This window comes from Episyrphus balteatus, chromosome 2, assembly GCF_945859705.1.
Source record: "Episyrphus balteatus chromosome 2, idEpiBalt1.1, whole genome shotgun sequence".
NCBI lineage: Eukaryota > Metazoa > Arthropoda > Insecta > Diptera > Syrphidae > Episyrphus > Episyrphus balteatus.
Window position 1 is genome coordinate 96,473,930 of NC_079135.1, and position 22,166 is coordinate 96,496,095.

Sequence of the window (22,166 nt, forward strand, 5' to 3'; positions counted from 1 at the left end):
TTGAGTAGGGTAAACAAAGGTGAATTTAGAAAAAGGGCAAAAATCTATTTTCTAAACAAAACGTGATAGAAATAAAATTGAAATTGGAATCGATAGATATTATAAATATATGAAAGCCACACATACAAATAAAAAAAGTAAAAAATCTACAACAAAAAATAAACTCTAAGGCTTGGCAACCCTACGCCTTGACAGGATATCGCTAGGCAACCTACATATGTGCGCGCTTATGAGACCATCTTGTCCCACTTTTTTTTTCAAAATTTCAGTACTTAAATGACAATAATTATAAACAATTATAAGCTCTTTGAAATATGAAAATGATCACCATTTTTTACTTTCATTAAAAAAAAATTTAAATTTGTATAAGCCAGAAAAATGTTACGTATACGCCACAGTGACCAATTAAAAATTGAAAATGGCTAAAGAACGTTTTATCATTGATCTAATGGAAATTTGCCTTGTGCCTTGAACCTTTAATTGATAATACTCAGTAAATGTATCTTTAAACACAGGGTGCGGTAGTATGTTAGGGCCGCGTTTGTAGATCTATTAAGACTACCTCAAATTGCTACTATTTTTGGTTTGTTTAAAATTTTAAAGCCGGGTAGGAGCTAATTGCAGTTTTTGTATATTCTTTCAATTTTTAAATTCTTATTCTTCAAGATATACGTAGAACGTAAGGAAAGGAAAAAAAATCATGAATTTAAGTTTTGAGCATTCGGCAATGGCGATAGCTTTGGAAGAATTCTTTGCTTTTTTTTTTGTTGTTTTTCTTTTTATTATTATATTTATTTAAATTTAATGTATTTGTTCTATATTAAAATTAATATATAGTTTTTTTCTTATTTTTTTTTTTTTAATTAAGATTTCAAAACGTACTTTTTTTTACAATAAATAAAAATATAACAATGTATAAAAGATATTGGATTTATTTCATTTTGAAATGAACAGAAATGATTAAAGAAAAATAAATATATCTAAAAAGAAAAAGGAATATCGAGAGAGAGAGTTTTCTTGTTGTTGTTGTTGTTTTTTTTATTGATGTTGTTGTTTTTGTTTCTTCTTTTTTGTTGTTTTTTTTTTTTTTTCTTTCTTGTTTTTATAAAATAGTGAGTGTTTTCATTGGTGTGAGAGTGAAAGAGAGAGAGTTCTTTTTCGGTGTGAAGAGAGTTGTGAATTTGATGTTAATTTTTGTTTTTTTTGTGAGTAAGTTTAAAGAGAGAGAGAGAGAGCGTATATGTTAAGTAAAAATAAAATATTTATTCTTCCTCTTCTTCCTCCTCCTCTTCTTCTTCCTCCTCTTCTTCTTCCTCCTCCTCTTCTTCCTCTTCCTCCTCCTCTTCCTCCTCCTCTTCTTCCTCCTCTTCCTCAGCAACCTCCTCTTCTATCTCCTCCTCATCTTCGATAATATCTTCATCGGCCTTAGCATCCTCCTCACCCTCTGGGGTTTCTGGATCTCCAGCTTTTTTGCCTGGTCGTTCGCCGAACCATTTGGGCAGTTTGGCTAAAGGTAAAAAATAATAACAAAAAAATTTATTAGATTTTTTCTAAATCTCAAGTGCGTTGGAAAAGGGGTTAGTGAATATAGTTTTTTTCTGTTTTATATGAAAGGTGGAACGACAAGCAGGATGGGATCCTTCAACACATACATGGCGTACCTTTCTGGCGACCAGTATACTGTTCTTTCTTTTCATGCCACAGTTTCTCGTTGACATCCTTGGTGATAGCATCAAAGCCCTGAGCAACATGAAACAGAAACAGAGAAATAGGTTTTGTTTTTTTGTGTTAGGGGTGAATTGTATATATTTGTAAGGATTTATGTATGTTTTTAAAAGTATATAGTGTTTATGTTTGGATAAAGAAAAAAAACATCAAAATAAGTTACCAAAAGAACGGAGAGAGGTTACAGGTACATTATGCTGTTGCTGTTTTATGCTTTAATATTTTTATTTGTATTTGAAGTATAAAAATGTGTTCGTTTTTATTTTGTTGGGCTTAAGAAAGTTGACCTAAGCAATAGTTTAACAGTAAGATTTTGTTGATATTTCTATATCGTTGTTTAAAAACTGAAACTGTCTGGAATAAAATGTCTAAACTGATTTGATGAGCTATCTTTTTTGAGCTATTCTAGTTTTCTTGATTAGGGAACGTTTAAGAAAAATAATGTAGTACAACCATTTATGGTCAGTTATTAATTGCTATTGGCTCATCACTTTTGGTTTATTTTGACTGCATTGGAATTTCGAACGAAATCTTGAACATTTCGAAATTTTCAATCCTTCAAGCTTTTCACCGATAAGTAAAATGTGCGATAATCCCATAAAGTTCAATAATTTACTGCATACATTTACTAATGTGAAAATAGTGCAGTCACAAAAACCGTTCATTTATTTTACTTTTAAGTGCAAGTTGATATTGGAGTTTATCAGCTTCAGTCTTAAAGTAAACTTCAATAGTTAAAACAAATTTTTGACTGTGCAGTTAAAAAATACGGTTACAACATATCTCCAGTATTTGTTGACATGGAAATTGTTCTTAGTGCTTTAAATTTACTTTGAGTGAGTTTAAAACCTTTTAACTTAATTGCATTCAATTGACTGCAGTATTTTAGTCAAAATGTAAGACAAATTAAACATACTTCTGTCGTAAAAGTTAACTTTTCTCCTTATAATATTTTTACTGCAGTCAATTATTTTAAAGGCTTTAAACTTTGTTTTATCTCTTGACTGCAGTAATTCAGTTCAAAACATTTTACAAACAAAAATTAAAGTTAAAGAAAAATATATCTAAAAGACTATAACCAGTAAAAATTTACTGCATTTAAAAGAACTTATTGGCTAGAAGCAAAAGCCTATAAACTTAATGGAATAAAACAAACAAACATAATACTGCACTTAATTTCTAATTTGTTTGCTTTATGTTCACTAAAACCGTAAAGGATTGAAGTACAGTAAAATATTATACAGTCAGATGAACTTATTGTAATTAATGTTTTTTTCAATGGGGTAAAGTAATAATAGGCACTTCAGGCAGTTAATTTATTAAATTTTTATTGACTGCAGTAATTTTAGTTTTTTATTAATTTAAAATAGAATGCAAGTCTATTGTACGTACAGTTTGTAGTACAGTATTATAATTTACTTAACCTAATTTTTCTTGACTGCATTGTTTTCACCCAAGGTTCCTTGTCAAAATAAATACAATAAATTGTGTGTCTGAATTAATGGCGTGCTAATCACAATAAAGTTCATTTTCTACTGTTACAGCTTTACGAGAAGTTACAAATATTTATTTTTAAAATTTTAACTGCAGTCAATTTAAAGTTATCTGTTTAATCTTATTTATTTTCATGTCCTCAATTTAATATTTTAGTTCGAGGAGGAGGAGATTAAATTGCTAACTGCAGCAAAATACTGCAATAATGGTTGCATATTTTTCTTGTTAATATGTGTCTCGCTAGTTCAAATTTGAATTGCTGTCAATTAATCTACAGTAAATTGATATATGTATTTTAAATGAATGTTTGGTGAAAGTTATTTATACTTCTCTGACCTTCCATTCAGTTAGGTTTTATTCCAGTCTATTTATTTATAATCTTTTAACCTATTTCATGTCTTTTAAATTCAGTTTTATAGTTTACAAAGTCTATTTACTGCAATTTGCTGACTAAAAATTAAAACCACTCCAAAAATACTGCAGTTAGTTGAATTTTAATAAATTAACATCATTTGCTCAATGCACAGTCAAAATATTAGAACTATAAAATGACTGTTGTATTGCAGTCATGTTGAAATTAAGATAGTCCTTGGTTTAAGGAGGAATTACTAAGCCCTTTTTACTGCATAATGCAGTCTTTTTGTGTTAAAATGTTGTATTGAATATTTATTTGTTTTTTTTTTTTTTTATTTAAGAAAATGTAAACATTTATAGAAAAAGAAAGACAGTACAAAAACACGGATTATAGAAGATATTGAAGGAAAATATTTATCAAACCTGTTTTATATATTGTCCTTGGGCCCTTAATTTTATGATTATGGAATGATTTATATTCCAGTATTTACGTAAATACATACGTATAAGTCTTAAATATTCTTATCAAATAAACAATAAACATATTCGATTTTTTTTTTTGTTGAAAGGATATAACAATAATTTCGAAAAATTAAAAAAAATTTAAACGAAACAAATTGAAAGGAATAAAAAGGTAATACAGAGAAAAAAATGAATGAAAATTTAACGAAACATAACGAAACGAACATATATAAACGCAAAAAACCCTATCATCATTCATTGAAGACAGAGCTTGCACAAAAAATCTTACATTTGGTCCGCTGCATAAATCTTTCGTTTCTTTCTTGCCATCTTTTCTCTTTAATTTCAGCATATAACGTATTGTAACCCTTTTATTTGGTTAAATATAATTTTTAAAATTTAATTAATTAAATAATAAAAATTTATATATAATATATATATTATATATATATATATTTTTTTTTTCTTGAAAAAAAGCCATAAAAAAAGAAATAGAAAAAAAGCCTTGAGAATACTTACACCCTCGAAGAGTTTTTTCTTGTCATCGTATGAGCGTGTGTCAACACGTCTTTCATACTTGGATGCTACTTGGATTTTTGGCTAAAATAATAATAAAACAAATATTAGTTAAGGAATTTTTAAAAGAAGTGTTTTTTTTTTAAAGGTTAAAAACTTACCGGGTATTTTCCAGTTAAAGCTTCAGGGTCAAGACCCTTCTTCAAGGCTTTATGCCTGAGTTGTTGTTTCTGTCTTTCCTTCAATTCTTTCAACTAAATTATGAAAAGAAAACAAAATTCGAAATTATAGACAAATTAGTTGGCAGCTTATCAGAGGACAAGTCGTCATGGACAGCCCATAAAAGGACATTTCATCACAGGAAACATTTCATCAGGAGAAACAATTTAAAAACAAAATAAAATCCACCCAAAAATAGGGGATATTTTCCAAAGAACATTTAAAAAAATTGAATTCAAGGAAAATTTGTTTCAATCTATGATGAGTTGTCTTATGATGAGTTGTCCAATCTGTGATATTGAGATCATCCGTAGAGAACTGATCAATAGTAAAATTCTTAGCTTGAACTCACATCGTAGTCCTGACGTTTCTGCCTTTCTTCCAAGTCATACTTCTCAGTTTCCAATTTGACAATAGCTTCCCAAAGTTCTTGAGCTTTCTCGCGCAATTGTTGTTCGCCGAGGTTCTCAATGCTGAGGGGCTTAATGCGGAACGACAGTGAGATTTTCTTTTCTTCTTCTAATTGTTCCTTAGTCTTGTTTCGCTCCATTGCGGCTGATGAAAGACCCAACTTTAATAGGAAGAAATAAAAAAGCAAAATGGTTAGAAATCGGTTAAAAAATAACCAGAATCTACATTTTGGAAAAAAGAAGCATTTATTGTTCGTTTTTCAACCAAAATTGTATCATCATAAATGTAAAATAATTTATACTTACAACTCCAGCATCTTTTTTGGCAATGGTAAAGTTGGGACCCTTCTTGTCCTTGTCTTTCATTGCTTGCACCATAGCTTGACGTTTTTTTTCGGCCTCTTCGAGACGTTGACGCTTCTCATCGGCTTCACGTTGTTTCTTCTCTTCGACTTCACGAACGCGACGCTCTTCTTCTTCCTTTTTGCGTTGAGCCATCTTTTGTTCTTCTTCAGCCCGAGAAATTTTACGTTTGGCTTGTTTTTCCTTGAGTTTCTTCAACTCATCTTCTTCCTTTGCTCGCTGTTTGCGCCATTCATTAATGTATTCTTTTAATTGATCATCAAGATCGGAACGTTTTTGATCCTGGCGCTTAATGAACTCTGGATCTCCTTCACCTCTTTAATTTTTCGAAAAAAAAAAATTATTTTAATTATTAGTTTTTTTTTTGTATTAGTTTTAAATTTAAATTAAATGATATTTTTAGTGTTTAATTTTTTTTTTTTTTTATTTAAGTTGAACTTGTGAAGCTTTTGTTATGAAGCTCATATATATTTTGAGTATGTTTTTTTTATTTGATTTTAATATAGTTTACAATCTTTTTTATTTTATTTTTAATTTAATTTAATGTTTAAACTTGGGACACACATCAAAAGGCATTGACACCACAACAAAATTAGATTTAATAATATTGAAACTAACAACGACTAATTGGGTGTTTTTTTTTTTTTTTTTTTTTTTGGGGGGGGTTTAATTAAAGGTACATATACATTTTACATATAAACGCTTGTCACAATAAATTTTTGTTTAATTATTATATTTAATTTTTTTTTTTTTTGTTTTTATTAGAATATTTATATTTACATTGAATAAAATGTGATGATATTTTTTTAAGTTTTAAGTGTTTATTTGTGTGGGTGTGTAATAGGTGTATAACAGGGGACGAAACATTGCAATCACATACATTAATAGACAACATAATATTAAAAATAATTAATAAATATTAATTTTAATTATTAATAATAATAAAATCGGTTAAAAATTAAATAATACTAAATTTTATTTGTTTTTTAAATTTAAATTAAGATCATGCAAAAAATTAATTATATTAATAAATAATAATTCTTATGTATGCTTGATTGATTTTTATTATTTTGTTACTTGTATTGTAGTGTTTATATCGAAATAGTTCTATTTTTTTTTTTTTTTAACTTTAAATGCAGGGAAATCAGATTTTTTTCAGAAACTATTTATTTTTGTTTAATTTTTGGAAAATTTTTGATAAGAACTTGAAATTTTTGAAAATTGAGTCTAAATAGTGGAAAATTGAAAAAAATCTATCGTAGACATTTTCAATGTAATAAATAAAAAAAATATTTGCATACAAAAAATAGATTGCATTAAAAAAATGTCAATACAAAAAAAAATGTGCATGAAAAAATAATAAATACAATTTTTTTTTAATATTCATCGATTTTTTTTATAATTTTGCACTATTTGACCTCGCATTAGCTATTATAACAGTTAGATTGAAGCTAATTTATGGCGAAATATTGAAAATTGTACTAAACTCGACCAATATTAAAAAAATATTTAGTAAGTTCATTTTGCACTGATTTTTTTTTTATTCAATGCAATATTTTTTAATGCTTATTATTATTTTTATTTACAATAAATATTATTTTTTAATGGATATTAAATTATTATTTTTTAAAAAATATTAATTTTTATACACCGACGATAAATTTGATTTGCAAAAGAATGAATTTGGTTGTCAAATGAATGAATTCAATTTCCAAAATTATTATCTTAATTTTTAAAAACCTCTAAATAGAAATATTTTATTATTATTATTTCTTATTTTTGGTTTTTTAATTTTGTGCAAAAAAAGTCCTGCACATCTCAAAAGTACTCAAAATTTCAGAAAATCATCTTTTTTGCGACTTTCAATCCCTGCATTTAAAGTCTTAAATTTAAATTTTGGTATAAATAATGTAACATCATTTATTAAAAAAAAAAAGACCTACATTATATTGGGACTAAACCAAATTAAAATATAATTGTATTAGAAATGTTGACTGTATCGTTAATATATTTATTATTAAAAATTAATGCTTCATGTACCTATATGTATGTTTTAAGAAAGTTTAATTTTTTTTTTTGTTGTTGATTAAAAAAAAACTTTGTAAAAATGTAATATTTATGTGATTTGTGTGATTGAAAATATAATGATGAAATATGCAAATTAATGAGTTTTGTATATTTTTTGTTTAGATAAATTATTTACCTTATCAGAAAAATATTTAAAAATTACATAAATATTTCTTTGTTTTAGAAAAAGTAGTAACTAAAACGGGGAACAAAAATCAAAAAAACACTAAAAATATAAAAACGTTTTAATTTTTTTTTTTTGTTTTTAATTTTTAGCAATAAAAATTATTATTAAAGTAATATGTTTTTTTTTTACTTTCCCAAAACTACATACAATGAAGCTTCTAAAAAATAAATTATAAGTAATTTTTGTTGTTTTTTTGTACCATCATTATATCCAATATTATAGAATTTTAATTTTAAAGCTTCATTATTTTTACGTATTGGTTTTTTATTTTTTTTTTTTTTTTATTTCTTGAAACAACAAAAATAAAGGCATTGTTACAGATATAAAAAAAATATATATAGTTAAAATTGTATTTTTGTTAAAAAATTAGAGGCTTTAGGCAGCTTTTTACTTTGAGCTAACAACAGATTTTAATCTCTATCACTTACTCGGCTGATGGTGTTTGAGGTGGTTTTCTTTATAGTTTAAATGTTTTTATATTTTATTTATTTATTTTTACGTCAAAAATATTAATTTTTTTACACGATTCCCCGCATACAAAAATTTGTTTTTTTTTAAGTTTGATTTAACATTAGTTTTATGCGTGAGATTATTTTGTTTCACAAAAAAAAAAGAAAAAGAGAAAGAAGAAAAAAGTTGTTTAAAAAAATGTGCCTTTGCTAACAACAAACAAAAAAAAAACTATAGAAAAGAAAAAAGTTTTGTTTTTTTATACAAAAAATCTCTTCAAACAAAAGAGTTTCTCCTAAACATAATGAAAATTTGAAAATGATAAATTTATAAATGAGAAAGTGCAAGTATGTGTTTTTTTTTTTTAATTTTGTTGATTAATTTTGAAAAGTTTGGATGATATTTTCAAATTCACATTAGAAGTTTTATTCAGGTTTTTTTTTTCTTAAATTTTGTGCCCAATTATAATTTAAAAAAAATTTGAATTTGTCTTTTTTTACCAATTTTGTATAATTTGCTTACGATCTATAATAGTATTTGTGTGATTGTTTGTGTGTGTTTGTATTTTTTATATTCTACATGGAATCACTAAATCGTGGTACACTTACTTGCTGTAATTAAAAAGAGAAAAATAAAAAATAATCAATAAAAATAGTGCATATTTTTTTCTCTAAAGTGCGGGGTTAGTTTTTCCACTTGCTTTCATTTAAAAAATTTATAAAAATATATTTTGTTAAAATATTTAATTAATTTTTTTTTAATTTTCTACTTTACTTTACGAACAAATTTAATTTTTCAATGATATATTTTGGATTTTAAAACTTACGTCTCCTCTCTGGTCTCCTCGACGACCTCCTCCTCCTCTTCTTCAGAACTAAATTTTTTGTATTTTGATTAAATTATCAAAAATGGGATTGGGATCACAATAATTGTGGGGAATATATTGTGTGTGTTGGGGAAAAAACATATAAAAGTTAGTTAAACATGACACAGAAATATTTGGCAGAAAATTTATACAAAAAAGGACATTCTTAAATAAAAAAATACTTATTCTATTTTATTTTGACTCTCTTTATATTTCCTTAAAACAAAAAATAACATTTCCTTTGTGTTGAAGACCTCTTACACTTAAAAAATATAATATTAAAATTAAATATAAATTTAAAATCATTCTTGTGGCAAAACGTAAATCGAGATAAAAAAGTGCTCTTGGATTGAAAAAAAAAAACAATAAAACTGTGCGAGATAAAAAAATTGTCTACAAAACATTGAACATGAAACAAATATAATTTTTTTTCTTTCAAATTCATAAAAAACAAATGGTGATACAAAAATCAATCAAAAACAATTAACAAGAGGATATACAAAATATAAAAAAAAAAGAAATAGATCTCATACGAAACATGACACAAAAAATGTATATCAAAATCATGTTGAGAAAAAAGAAATAGAGAAATGTTTTGTTTTACGTGGAAAAATATTTTTACAAAATGTTTTTATTTTTTTTATTATGAATATTTGTGCTTAAAGTGTCCTGTATTTAATTTTTTTTTAACCAAAACAAAAACTGTTTGATCAACTTACGTGTATTCCTCATCGTCGGACATGGTTATGGTTTGGGATTAAAAACCTAAAAAGATACAAAAAAAAAACAAATATTTAATAAGTTTTACTTTTTTATTATTTTAATAACTATAATATAATAAAAAAAATTTAATGATAGGAACTTTCAAAAACTGAGCCTGAAATAAAAAAAAAAAAACATCCAGAAAAGGAAATATAAAATTTTGGAGTCCCTTAAAATTGTGAGAATCAACAAGAACGAATAATGACGATATTTTAATCTGCAAGTTGTTCTTGTTTCATTCAAACCTTCAATACATGTATACTAATTTACACAGCTACACTATAGGTATGAGAAAAAATACACAAAGAATCAATTTAATAGGCAAATATCAATTTTTAAAAATCCAGTAGCACTGACCTGATGGGGTTCACTGATTTTTGGAGTTATTGCTAAAGTGGTGAAATAATATTTCAACTTGCAACTAAGTGAGGACCAAAATTAGACCTTTATCTCTTTATCTCTCTATGAAACAAAAAAAAACTTTTTACAATACCTTTAAATATTGACAGATTTAAAGCTTAAGTTTTTGACCTCATTGTTAAAAGAACGAATTATGAAGTCTTTTTTCAAGCCTTTGTACAAAGGAGTTGAACTTCCTGTGCTGGGATAGCTGTAAAAATATCTTAGCAGTGAATCCCGCTTATCGTAAGAGGAGTGTCAATGCGTTTATAAAGGAATTCAACGTGTGTGCCACTTTGATGCCATATACATAGAATTTCCAAAGGCTTTGAATAGAAGTTTAGGTATATTTAGTTTGTTTAGTTTAAGAATTATAAAATTTGATTAAATTATTAAGAGAATTTGATATTTTTCTGGTTTTCCGCAAGGGAGCCATAAACGACCACTTCTGTTTGTTTTCTTTAATAGTTAGTTTAGTTTAATAGTTTTCTTTAATATTTTGCAGGTAACTTTAAAATTTGTAGTCATATTATTAAGAGTTCATTTGAATAACATCATAACATTTAGAAGTAAACAAATGTCTTGTATCTCACAAACACTTCGAATGAAAACTTCGAATACAACTGCAAAATAACTTATGCTAAATTTTGGTAGCATCATATTTTGCAAAAAATCATAAAGAAAAACAAAAACTGGTTGCAAATTAGTTGCCTTTAAGTTTTCATGAAGTTTTCACTTATAAATGCAATTGAAATGTTTTCAAACATGATTCTGTCGAAATAGCCGCTGGTGTATTTGTGAAAGACTAACTACCAACGTGCTAGCCGTGTTTTAAAGAAAAGTGCCATTTTCAGAATTTCAATTTAAAAGTAATAAATAAATTAAAATATTGCAGTTTGAATTTTTATAGAAACAAAATCCAAAATTCTGGGATTTATTAATATCAAATTAAAAAAAGATATATTTAAAAATTAAATAATCTTTGATATTAATCTTCCGGTATAAAAATATCGAAAAAAAAAATCCATTAAATTTTTAAAAATAAAACGAATACAACAAAAATTTGTACCTCTACCTTTCGTTTTTGCCTAAATTATATTCCACCTACAATGTGTCAGAAATGTTTTGCAATAAATCAAGGCACACAAGAGCTATTAACAAATATACAAAAAAAAAGAAAAGAAAAACAATTTTTCTTAATTTTCCTACAAACATATAAACACACACACCCATACAAACATAATTCCTTTACTCTTTTGCATGGTTGATTTCTGTCATGCATCATGGTACCTAATATACGTACCATTCGCATAAAGAATTCGCACGTAAAGGAAATTCAATCCCGAGTTCTATTAATAATCAGCGTCAAGACTAATACACATCCCATTTTGGCCACTCACTCAGAATTTTTTCAGAGTGTGTTGTGAGCAAACTATAAAGAAAACGACGCGACGGACGATAGCAAGCGACCAAGTGGCCAACAAACACTGTGATATATTGAAGAATATTAACAATAACAACAACAACAACAATAAAAAGAAACAGGAGAAAAAAAAGACTGATGTAAAACGTCAGCAACAAATGAATCCCTGAAAGTTTAGTAGAGAGAAAAATCAAGATGAAAAAAAAAGAAGAAGAAATAAGAAAGGAGAATGATATTTTGTTTATTTGTTTTTTTTTTTTGAATTTTAGGAGAAAATGTATGCTAGAAAAGTCAATAAAGCAATAGAACAAGAGATTTTTTGGTTGAAAACACACAACACACTAGAATAGAGACTAAAATCTATTTTTGAAAATATTTCTAGTGATGATCTAATTTTGTTGAGCAAGTTTTATAAAAGATGCATGATTTTTTTTTTGTTTAATTTTTTTTTTTGTGTGGAATTTTAATTGATGGCGTTTTGGGAAATTTTTGATATTTTTTTGGATTTTTATATTAAATTAATTAATTTTATATTTTTCAGTTCAAGTATTTTACGCCGAAATAAAAAAATTTGTTAATTGGTAGGATTGAGAAATATTTAAAAACTTCTGCTCCTGTAGCTTGATAAACAAGACAAAAGCGTCTGTATATTTGGAAAGAAATACTGTTTCTTTAGCTTCATAGGTAAAGCTTTGTTTTATTCTATATCTGAGTCTTTTAAAGCCCTACAGTTTAACGTTTTTATACGATGATACCGGACATGGAACTACTAAAGCTAATTAATTTTTATTTTTTTTTTAATTTAAATAGTAAACGGTTAACTAAATTTGCCACTTTTTGCAAGAGTAAAAATATTTTTTCTTTGAGCTAGCGCAGTTGGTTTGGGAAAAAAAATATTAAATTTCTTTCGAACCCAAAAACTAAGCTCACTTATTTAAGCCATACAAAATACGTTTTCACTTTTTAAGAAAAAAAAATATAAATAATCGTTAAAGGCCAACTGGTTCTATTGGCCGCTGTTTTCGTTGATGAATATAAAATTTCAGCAGGTACAAGAAACGGAAAAGATCTCAAAGTCCACACTAATGTTTGTTGTCCTAATTTGTTGCGTTATTTTTTAAAGTTTCGGGTAATTAACTCCAAAATTAATTCTTTTTTTTTTCCGAAAACTCTACTCTGTGTTTTGAAATGTTCCAAATCAAAATCTTGAAGTCTTAATATTAGTCAATTGAAGTGGTTGCATTATTTTGTAGCTCAGCTACCTACAGTATTAGTCAACAAATTTATCAAAAATCGTTAAAACAACTTTTTAGTTAAATAAGCTTGTGTGAAGTGTGAACATAAATTAAAAACTAATTTTGTGTTAATTAATCATAACATATTCACTGTCATCACCAGAATTCTAAATATAAAATTTTATTTCTATTTTTTCTCTTATTGACAATAAGAAAAAAAAATTACATTGAAATAACATAACTAATTAGAAAATGGCATAAACTTTCGAATAAAACATCAAAGTTCTAATTATAAACTATATTACGAAACGAATGTATGATTATGCTAATGCTGCAACACAACACATCAGCTGTCATTTGAAATTCTTTGATAATTAGTTTCGTGTGTTTTGTATAGATGTCGTTGAAAAAGTGTTTGTTTTCTATTTTTAATCTTTTTATTTACCAACAACCAACAACAACGTCAGCAATTATTTTCAAAAACAAAAAAAAAATGGATTAAATTGTTGTGGTTTTGTTAAATGTGCAATAAGGATTTCTCAATAGGAGAACAAATGTGCATTTTATGCGAGTAATTAGATATAATTGGATAATAATGTTGATACAAAGAACACTAAGATAATTAACTATGATTTCCCAGAAATCAAATGAAATGCATCTGTTTATAAAAATGTGGTTGAAAAATGTATACCAAAAAATACATTTAAATACTGCAACCCTAAAATTTGATTAAGACACAAACTGAAGGAAGTTTAGACTTAAAAAGTACATAAAACAATCAGTCACAACAACAAACTATTCATAAGAGAGCGAACTTATGGTTCTATAGGGATAGAATTTTTACTAATATTTCCCAATTGAGAACGAAGCAAAAAATTTGGTGTGGAATTTAACGAAATTTAAAATGAGGTGAATTAAAACAATTAAAATGGATAAATAGATTTGACACAATTTTATTTTTACTGCAACAAAAAAAAAAAAGAAAGCGTTGTCTTAAAAAAATCTATTGCATTTTTTTATGAATTTTGTAATAAGTATCAAATTTACAAACTTATCGTTAAGATTATTTAAAAATGAGTGTAAACCAGGAAGTAGACATATTCTAATAAACTTCTCTTTTTCCATTAAGACTTTGTTTAAATGTCAGTGTGGCTCTATTTTTGTATGATTAAAACCGATATTTTAAATGGCGCCCGAGAAAAATTGTTGACTATTTAATTGCTAATTTGATTTTGGTATGTTTTTTTTATATTTTGAATGATATATAGTTTAATAAAAATGATAAGATGCAGTTTTAAAAAAGTTAGTGACGAAATTAAATAAACTTTAACATGTGATGAGTTAGACACCTTTAAGTTATGTTTTTTTTTTTTATCAGAACCATTATTCGATAAAGAGTAGAAAAAAAACTTTGTTTTTGAATGGCGCCCAGTAGTAAATCGAATTTTGTCAAGTTATTTATTATTTATTTTTTTTAATTAGGGTTAATTTACTACTGAGTAAATGCTGAAGATGTAAAATATACTTTACTTTAATGTAATTTAAACATAGTAATTTCGTTGATGAATTACAAAACTATGTTTAAAGTGGCGCCCGGGAGTAAATTGTTAACTATCTAACTTCTATTATATTGTATTAATATGAAAAAACTTAATTGTGTATAGAACTTTTCCGTTCCGATCACAAACTCTCTGTGAACAAAAACTGACGACAGATAATTGGAAAAAAAATGACCATAGAGAAAAGAGAACAAATGTTTGTAAGTGTTCTCAGTGAAAATTACTCATTTAACTACCATTTATTGTTTGGTGTAAATAACATAATAATTAATTAATTTATGAATTTTGGTAAAGGGAATCAAAATCCTGCTAATTCTGAGTTTTTACATTTTATAGTGTCATGTGCGAAATTTATTGAATTCACTTTTTCAGCTGTCACTCATTTGTCAATGAAGAGTGTTTTAAATGGCGCCCGGGAGTAAATTTGTTACTACTTTTGTTTTTGTTCTTTTTCACTTTCTTTTATTTTCTTCTGCGGCTTAATTCATTTTGGCTTTAAAAAAATGGAAAATATAAATATCAAAGAAAAACTGAAGTCATAGGATTTGCGTGGGTAGGTACTAATTTTTGGTAGTGACTTCTAAAAAAAATCAAAAATAAATAATTTATTAACTTTCATTTATCGATAATAAATACTATCGAAAGTGGTGCCTGGTTGTTGAAAAAAAGATTTACAAATAAATAATAAATAAATAGGTAATAATTTTTTCATGCTTTCTGTCCTTTTGAACTAAGACAACGAAAAAATAGAACTTGCCTGATGCTTAATCGATTTCAGAGATATCAATAGAGGATTTTTCTTTAAAAAAAATTGGCAGTGTCGTCAATTTAATAAAATATAATTTATTTATTTAATTTTTTTCTTTATTTTTTGATACATTAATAGAGTTAAAACTGCGGAAGAAACTACAAATTTTTATAAAACTGTCAATTTGGACAACTATAACCCAATTAATCAGAAAATCTAGTATCAAATGGCAAACACCACCTACACATTTTTTGGCAGGTGTGTTTCAAGAAGAAAAATAACACATATGTAAAAATATACAAATATACATTATATATATGTGTTTTGTGTGCGTGTGTATGTGAAAGTGCTGTAGTATAAGTGTGTGAATATATACAAATTGGTCTTAAATCAACATAGAGTTTTTTTTTTTTAATTGTTCTTTTCATCAACTTTATACTTAAGAAAACGTTCTTCTTCTTCTATTTCTTTTGAGGAATTTTCCTTTTGACTCTTTGAAATTCACACACTTTTAGCACACAAGCACACAAACACTGCAATAGTGATTCACATATTTTCTATTTTTCTTTTTGTTTGATATATATTTTTTTTTTTTTTTTTTTGTTCTTCGTTTTTATTTTTTGAGAGAGAAAATGAGAGATTTCTTTGCATAACTTTTTTATAGAATTGAGATACTTTTTTGACTTTCAGTACGTTTTGTGTATCATGTAACACTGAGCTCAAGAGATTTTCTAATTTTAGAACAACCATTTATTTTTGAATTTAAGAAAAAATTTTTTTTTGTTAGATTGAGGTTAGGTTTTTTTTAATTTTTTTTTTTCTAGTTTATAGAATCTTTTAACCACTGGTAGTTTTTTAATCAGTTTTATCACCGTTATCTTTATATTTTATTTGTTCACTTTTGTAAGTCAGATATCCTTCAGCAAATAAAACACTGTTATTCCTTTCAAGTCCTTTTGGAGAAGTCAATAAATCAGCTTCACATTAAATTTTTAATTCATATAGCAGTTACAGTTATATAACTGTTATTCACTTTAAGTTTTAGGTTATCGAAGAAAAAAATTCATTCGCAGATTGATTGAAGGTTTGTTTGATTCAACAAAAAATATCATTCTCACTTTATAAGGAAGTTACCAAAATTTATATATCCTTTTTTTATAATATGAAAGTTTTCCTTTTTTTTTTAAATTTTTGAAAAATATGATGGAATTTTCCTTCAGTTTTTGGTATTTTTGGTATTGAAACTTACTCGAGGGAAAGAAACAAAATTGAAATCTCTACGATAGTCCGAGCAGCTGACGTCTTTGGAGCGAATGCTGCGGTTCGACTAAACTGACTGGCGGTACACCAAGAAACAACACGTCGTTCAAGAATCCGTTTCTTTCTATCTCGATAGAAAATTTCAAATTTTCTAATTTAAAAACCAATTTTCAAATACACACTCGCCCAAATACAACACACACTTTTATGTATAGATGTGTTTTGATTGTATGAGTTTTGCCAGTTTTAAGTGAACAAAACAGCTCATTTATGTGAAATATAAACTTTTTTTCCATCGGAATAATTTTTGGGATGATGGGTTTAGTTTTTTCTTCTTTTTTTTTTTTAAAAACCGCCCACCAGAATTTTTCAATATATTAAAAGGCGAAGAAAAGTGATTTTTCTTTTTAGATTCCTGTAGGTGTGGTGTCGGCTAACATAGCACAGATACATTTGTAGCAAGAGTTGGCCAAAAAAAATACCCCATTTTCCAATGAATAAAAATAAAATTTTTCGAAGGAAAAATTACATTTTTGAAAAAAAAAAATTCAAAAACGAATATGAAAATATGCAGTGCTGGGCGGAAAACAGCATTTTCATACAATACACATTTATTTTGACTTGCAACAAATTTTGTATGTATAGAACGCCAATATGTGATCGTATAGTGACGACGAGACAGTGTACTATTCTGATGCCTGCTATTTAACCTGGTTCTAATTTCGTATAGTTTGGCGGCTGGTACACCAATGGTGCAACTATTTTGTATGGTATTTTTGAATTGCTTGGTGGTTTTTTTCATTTTTTATTTTCAGTGTTTAAAATTTAATTAAATAATGTTGTATGTTTAGAGTATGTTTTAGTTGTTTTTTTTTTTTTCTTCTTTTATTTAAACTAAACTTACGAGGAAGGTATTTTCACTTTATACATTTATCATTGAGATTTTAGGGGTGAAGTCAGTTTCCTTGGGTTGAACTGCAAAAAAAAAAATAAAAACAAAATTGAAGAATGAACTTGGTTTGGTTGAAAGTATTTTTTTGCGTGATGTTTGCATTAGAATTTTAATTAAATTAATACATAAAGGAGTAGGTTAAAAGATTATTTTTCTTTTTTATTGAGATCATTGCTTTATATCATGGGTATCTATAAAAAAAAAAATTCTTTTTCAAATATATTTGTAGAATTTAGAATCTTGTATTTTTTTTTCTTAAACATGAAAAAAAAAATCTAAAATTAAACAAAAAAATATTTTCTGTATTAAAATTCTTTTCAACAAGTCTGCATTCTATCGAATACCACTTCATCGAATCGATTTTGATTCGGAAATAAATTAAAGATTTTTTAGACATAACGTAGCCATCTGGTTAAAATGAAATAAAATTAGATGCCTTTCGAATTAAAAATTGGCATTTTGGGCTGCAGATTTTTAACCCTCTGTTGTCACATTTAATACCGACTAGACACGTGAAAAATTAAAAAAAAAAATGTGCCTATAAAAAAATATTTTTTATTTTATTTTATAATAGTATTCATTGCAACATAATTCTGAAAATTTAAAAAAAAAAAATAATTTCACTCAACTCACGACTACCTACATTATCTCTGTAAAAACACTTTTTCACTGTCAATAATTGTATCGGTGATTGTTTTGATTTCGACTTTAGATTCAACATATGTCATACTCAAAGTTTTGAACTTCTCGACACCTCTTCTCTTAATCTGAACGCCATCGCCACACAAAAGCACAAATAAAGACAATTTGGGAGTCTCGGGGGAGGTGCGGTGTGTTTATTATAGGTAATATGCAGATTAGAGTTCTGTGTTGGTTCCAATCATTCATTTCTGAAATCATTCTCTTTTAATTAATAATGTTGAGGTACTCGGTGGCGTATGAGTAACCTTTTTATTTAATATACATATATTATATTTTGACCATTTTATTAAAAAAAAATCCTAAGCAGCGTTAAGATTTTTTTACAGATTACTAAGGTTCACCATTTGACGCCCTCTTATTTGAAGGTACATCTCGTTAAAAAAAAATCATTGAAACTTTTAAAATAATCTCTACCTAACTTTGAAAACGCTATCTGTTTGACGAGGTCTTTAAATAGCATTTTTTTTATTTTTTTTAAAGGCCATTTAATTTTCTTAAAACTACTTACCCCACTTTTCATAAAAAGGGATCATTCAAAAAAGTTAAACTTTTGAATACAACTGGACAACACAATGCCATCTAACTATTAAGAAATGAGTAAAAATAAAAATTATAATTATGGTAAAAACTTTAAGAAACGTAACAAATAAATTTTTTTAATTTATTTTTTTAATTGACCTTTATTAGCTATATTTTTGTTTGAAAAAGTTAAAATTATGGAAAACACATTCATGTTATTTTTTCGAACTTGCCATAAACATTTTCAGCAAGGTTCAGGTCAGGTTTATTATTGCAGATATTGAAGTTGGCACTTACTTATTTTGCACTTTTTCTTATATTTTGCTGTGCATTTTTGTGTGGGAGGATGAAGCGCGGCTAAAAAAATCCAATATAATGGTTCATAAATACTAGAGAGTTAAGAAAAAGCTTCCTTTGAATTGCACCCTTTCTTTACGTTAGCTCAAGTTCTATAGTAGCGTAGTAGATTACTTTTATTCATGCCCTATATTCTCTATGATTCAGCAGGTGTTACATTCACACTTCTGGGACGTCATAATTAAATATTTTTCTCACGCAACAATACCATGAAATACTATTTAAATTTCCATGTGATATAACATGTCAAAAATTTCAATTGCATACATTTCTGTTCCTGGTATAATTGTGATATTTTAATGATTCAGCTATTTAAGGATATTGAAATTGTTGACTACTCTGTATTTATTCTTAAAATTAGCAACAACAATTATTTTTTTAATGAGTGTGAAATAACAAATAAAATTGTAAGAAATTCAACGATTACTTGTATTATATGGAGGGCTAAGAGCTGAAGTGAAACAGGTCACAAAAAGTGAATTTGGAGATATAACGAGTTAAAGTAAATACTGAATGTTATGGTGAAAATTTTTTTTCGAGCAAATGACAGTTTGAATCGAAACACTTTTGGATCAAACTAATGAAAGATGTTAGTAGAGTCAAACCGCAGATTTTTGACACTAGATTTGGATTTTTTTTTTTCTTTTTTCGACTTGGTCCGTTTCAGCTGTGAAACCTCCATATAATATAATATCCACACTTTTTGCATTGAATTTTTTGTTAATGCAAACATTTTTTTTATTTGTAATGGTTTGCAAATATATTTTAAAATAATATTTGTTTTTTTTTTCAACTCCGGGTTAAACAGGAACACACTTTTAGAGGTATTATTATGGTATGTCTTATATTTCATCTTAAGCAACAATTTTGACTATTTTTCTACCTATTTTCATAAGAAATTTGAGTATTTTGAGACTATATTGCTGCCAATTATGTTTTAAAGAAAAAAATGGAGTGATAAAAAATATACCTTTTCTTTTCTTATTATGATATTCTAAAATCAAATCCGAAGTAAGAAAAATCGTTATAGTATCGTTTCGAATATAAATAATCCAGTCAAATAAGGGTTTCACCTCGGAATAATGCTAATAGAAGTTTTTTTGCTAATTACCTTCGTTTTGGCATTCTATAACATACCTTAAAAGTCTAGAAGTCCGCAAGTCGCGATTTTCAAGGTCAAAGCGCGAAATGGAGATTTTCAAGATTAGCAATAATAGACAATGGTATTATATACACATATGATACATGACTTCGAGGTATTTTTTTAATGCTGATGCCAAAAAATCTAAAATCAAGACAATCTGACGTCTCTAAAAAAAGTTATACCTATTTTTCATCTGTCAATCCATATTACCATTACAGTTGCTAACTTACTACTGAAAAACCCTTAAAAGTTATGGTAGAGGAACCAAATTTTGCATGAACGTTTTTATATACATTATCATTAAGAATCAAAACAATGCAATGCAAAAAGCATTCATATCTATGACAAAATGGTATATTTTGAGAAAAGGGGAAATTTTGGGATATGCATTAAAAAACATCCTGGTACAATCTTTTAATAAGTGCTAATAGGCTAATTTTTTTGTTTCTATCTTTTTTGGATATTCTATAACTTATGTCAAAAATCTCATGTCCGCAAGTCCTAATTTTCTTGGTTTGAAGATAAGGTGCAGATTTTTAATTTTCGCGCTTTGACCTTGAAAATCGCGATTTGTGGACATGAGATTTTTCTAGACTTTTGAGGTATGTTATAGAATGCCAAAACGAAGGTTTTGAGCCAAAAAAATTCTATTAGCATTCTTTCCGAGGTTTACCCCTTTTTTCACCTTATTTGACTGTATTACATGTTTTTTAATCATTTCTTCATAAAACCTATTTGGCAACAATATAATGTCGAAATTGAAACTAGACAATTTTTTTATGAAAAATTATAAAAAAGTGGTCATTTTGTTGCAAAATTTAACAAAAAAAATCCAAATACAATACCAGATTTGGCTTTTTTCAAGACTTCTGAGTTTTTTCCATTTAGGTACTATAAAACCAAATCCAAGACCGAACACCTTATGATATGAATTTTGCTAAATTTTTAACTTATAAACTTATCTAAAATAGAAAATTCTTTTTAATCACTTATTCTGGCCACCATTTAGAATCCGTAATTTTTAATTTTGAATTTCGTGTTCTTCATTTTAATATTTTTCAGTGCAAAAAATTTCATCGCTTTTAGTCAATAAATGGCTATATAAATAATTTTTGATGCTAAAAAGCATGATGTGCACCATTGTGTGACAGGGCTACAAGGCAATAGGGTGACAAAGTTATAGATTAACAAGGCGACAAGGTATCAACAAAATACAGTACATTCTCGATTAACGCAACTAATTAAAGCAAATGTGGTTGTAATGACCGAGGTTGTTGCAATGACCGAGTAAATATTTTTTAAAATTAATCTGAGATGAAAAGCGAAAATATCAGAAAACCAAAACTAACAAATATTTAATGCAACAATTTTTTGTTCAAATATAATTGGTATGAAACGAAACAAATGGAAGTACATTCATTAAGATAAGTACGTAATTACGTATGTGTAGTTCTTAATACAACTTTAATTATTTTATTTCGAAAAAATGGGACATTTTTATTTGGATTTTTGTAGTTTGTTAGATTTTAAAATTGACATAATATATCCCGAAGTTTTTGAACAATCAACACTTTTTCAATTAGGGTTGGATTCTGGTCACTTCATCGAATTTTCGTATTGAAAGTTTCACTTATCAAGTCAATTTTTGTAGAAGAGTTGCGATTACTGCGTCAACAATGGTAAAAATTTAGGTGTTGCGAAAATCGAGGAGTTGCGTGAATCGAGAGTTGCGTGAATCGAGAGTTGCGTTAATCGAGAACGTACTGTATAAACTTTATTTGTTTAACTCAAAAATTTTTGGTAGATTTAGAGCCAACTTTTTAATAGCCAATTAAACCACAGTTAAGTCTTATTCCTACGAATAAAAGTTTTTTTTTTATATTGATATTTATTTTTCTGATAGTCTAACTCACGTTTGAAAATACAGGGCTTAGAGTTAAAAAAAATCATCTTGATTTGTTAGTTAAGAGCAAATTTTTGTTTTCAATATCTGA

General features: G+C 26.8%; 1 protein-coding gene across 8 annotated transcripts; it reads right to left on the reverse strand.

The window, feature by feature from the left end:
* Positions 1-914: 914 nt before the first annotated feature.
* LOC129908463 (troponin T, skeletal muscle) lies at positions 915-16,642 on the reverse strand. 8 transcript variants are annotated; one of them, XM_055984937.1, is made up of 10 exons: positions 16,488-16,642; positions 9,832-9,877; positions 9,074-9,121; positions 8,226-8,252; positions 5,487-5,859; positions 5,123-5,341; positions 4,713-4,805; positions 4,555-4,635; positions 1,662-1,740; positions 915-1,507 (listed from the first exon to the last, which is right to left on the reverse strand). In XM_055984937.1, exons 2-10 carry the CDS (start codon positions 9,852-9,854, stop codon positions 1,263-1,265), a joined length of 1,188 nt encoding a protein of 395 aa, XP_055840912.1. In that variant the 5' UTR covers positions 9,855-9,877; positions 16,488-16,642; the 3' UTR covers positions 915-1,262. The 8 variants fall into 8 exon arrangements, with proteins under 8 accessions (XP_055840912.1, XP_055840909.1, XP_055840911.1 ...); XM_055984934.1 differs by having other exon boundaries at positions 1,653-1,740; XM_055984936.1 differs by lacking the exon at positions 1,662-1,740 and adding an exon at positions 4,325-4,403 and having other exon boundaries at positions 16,488-16,641.
* Between the last annotated feature and the right edge of the window lie 5,524 nt (positions 16,643-22,166).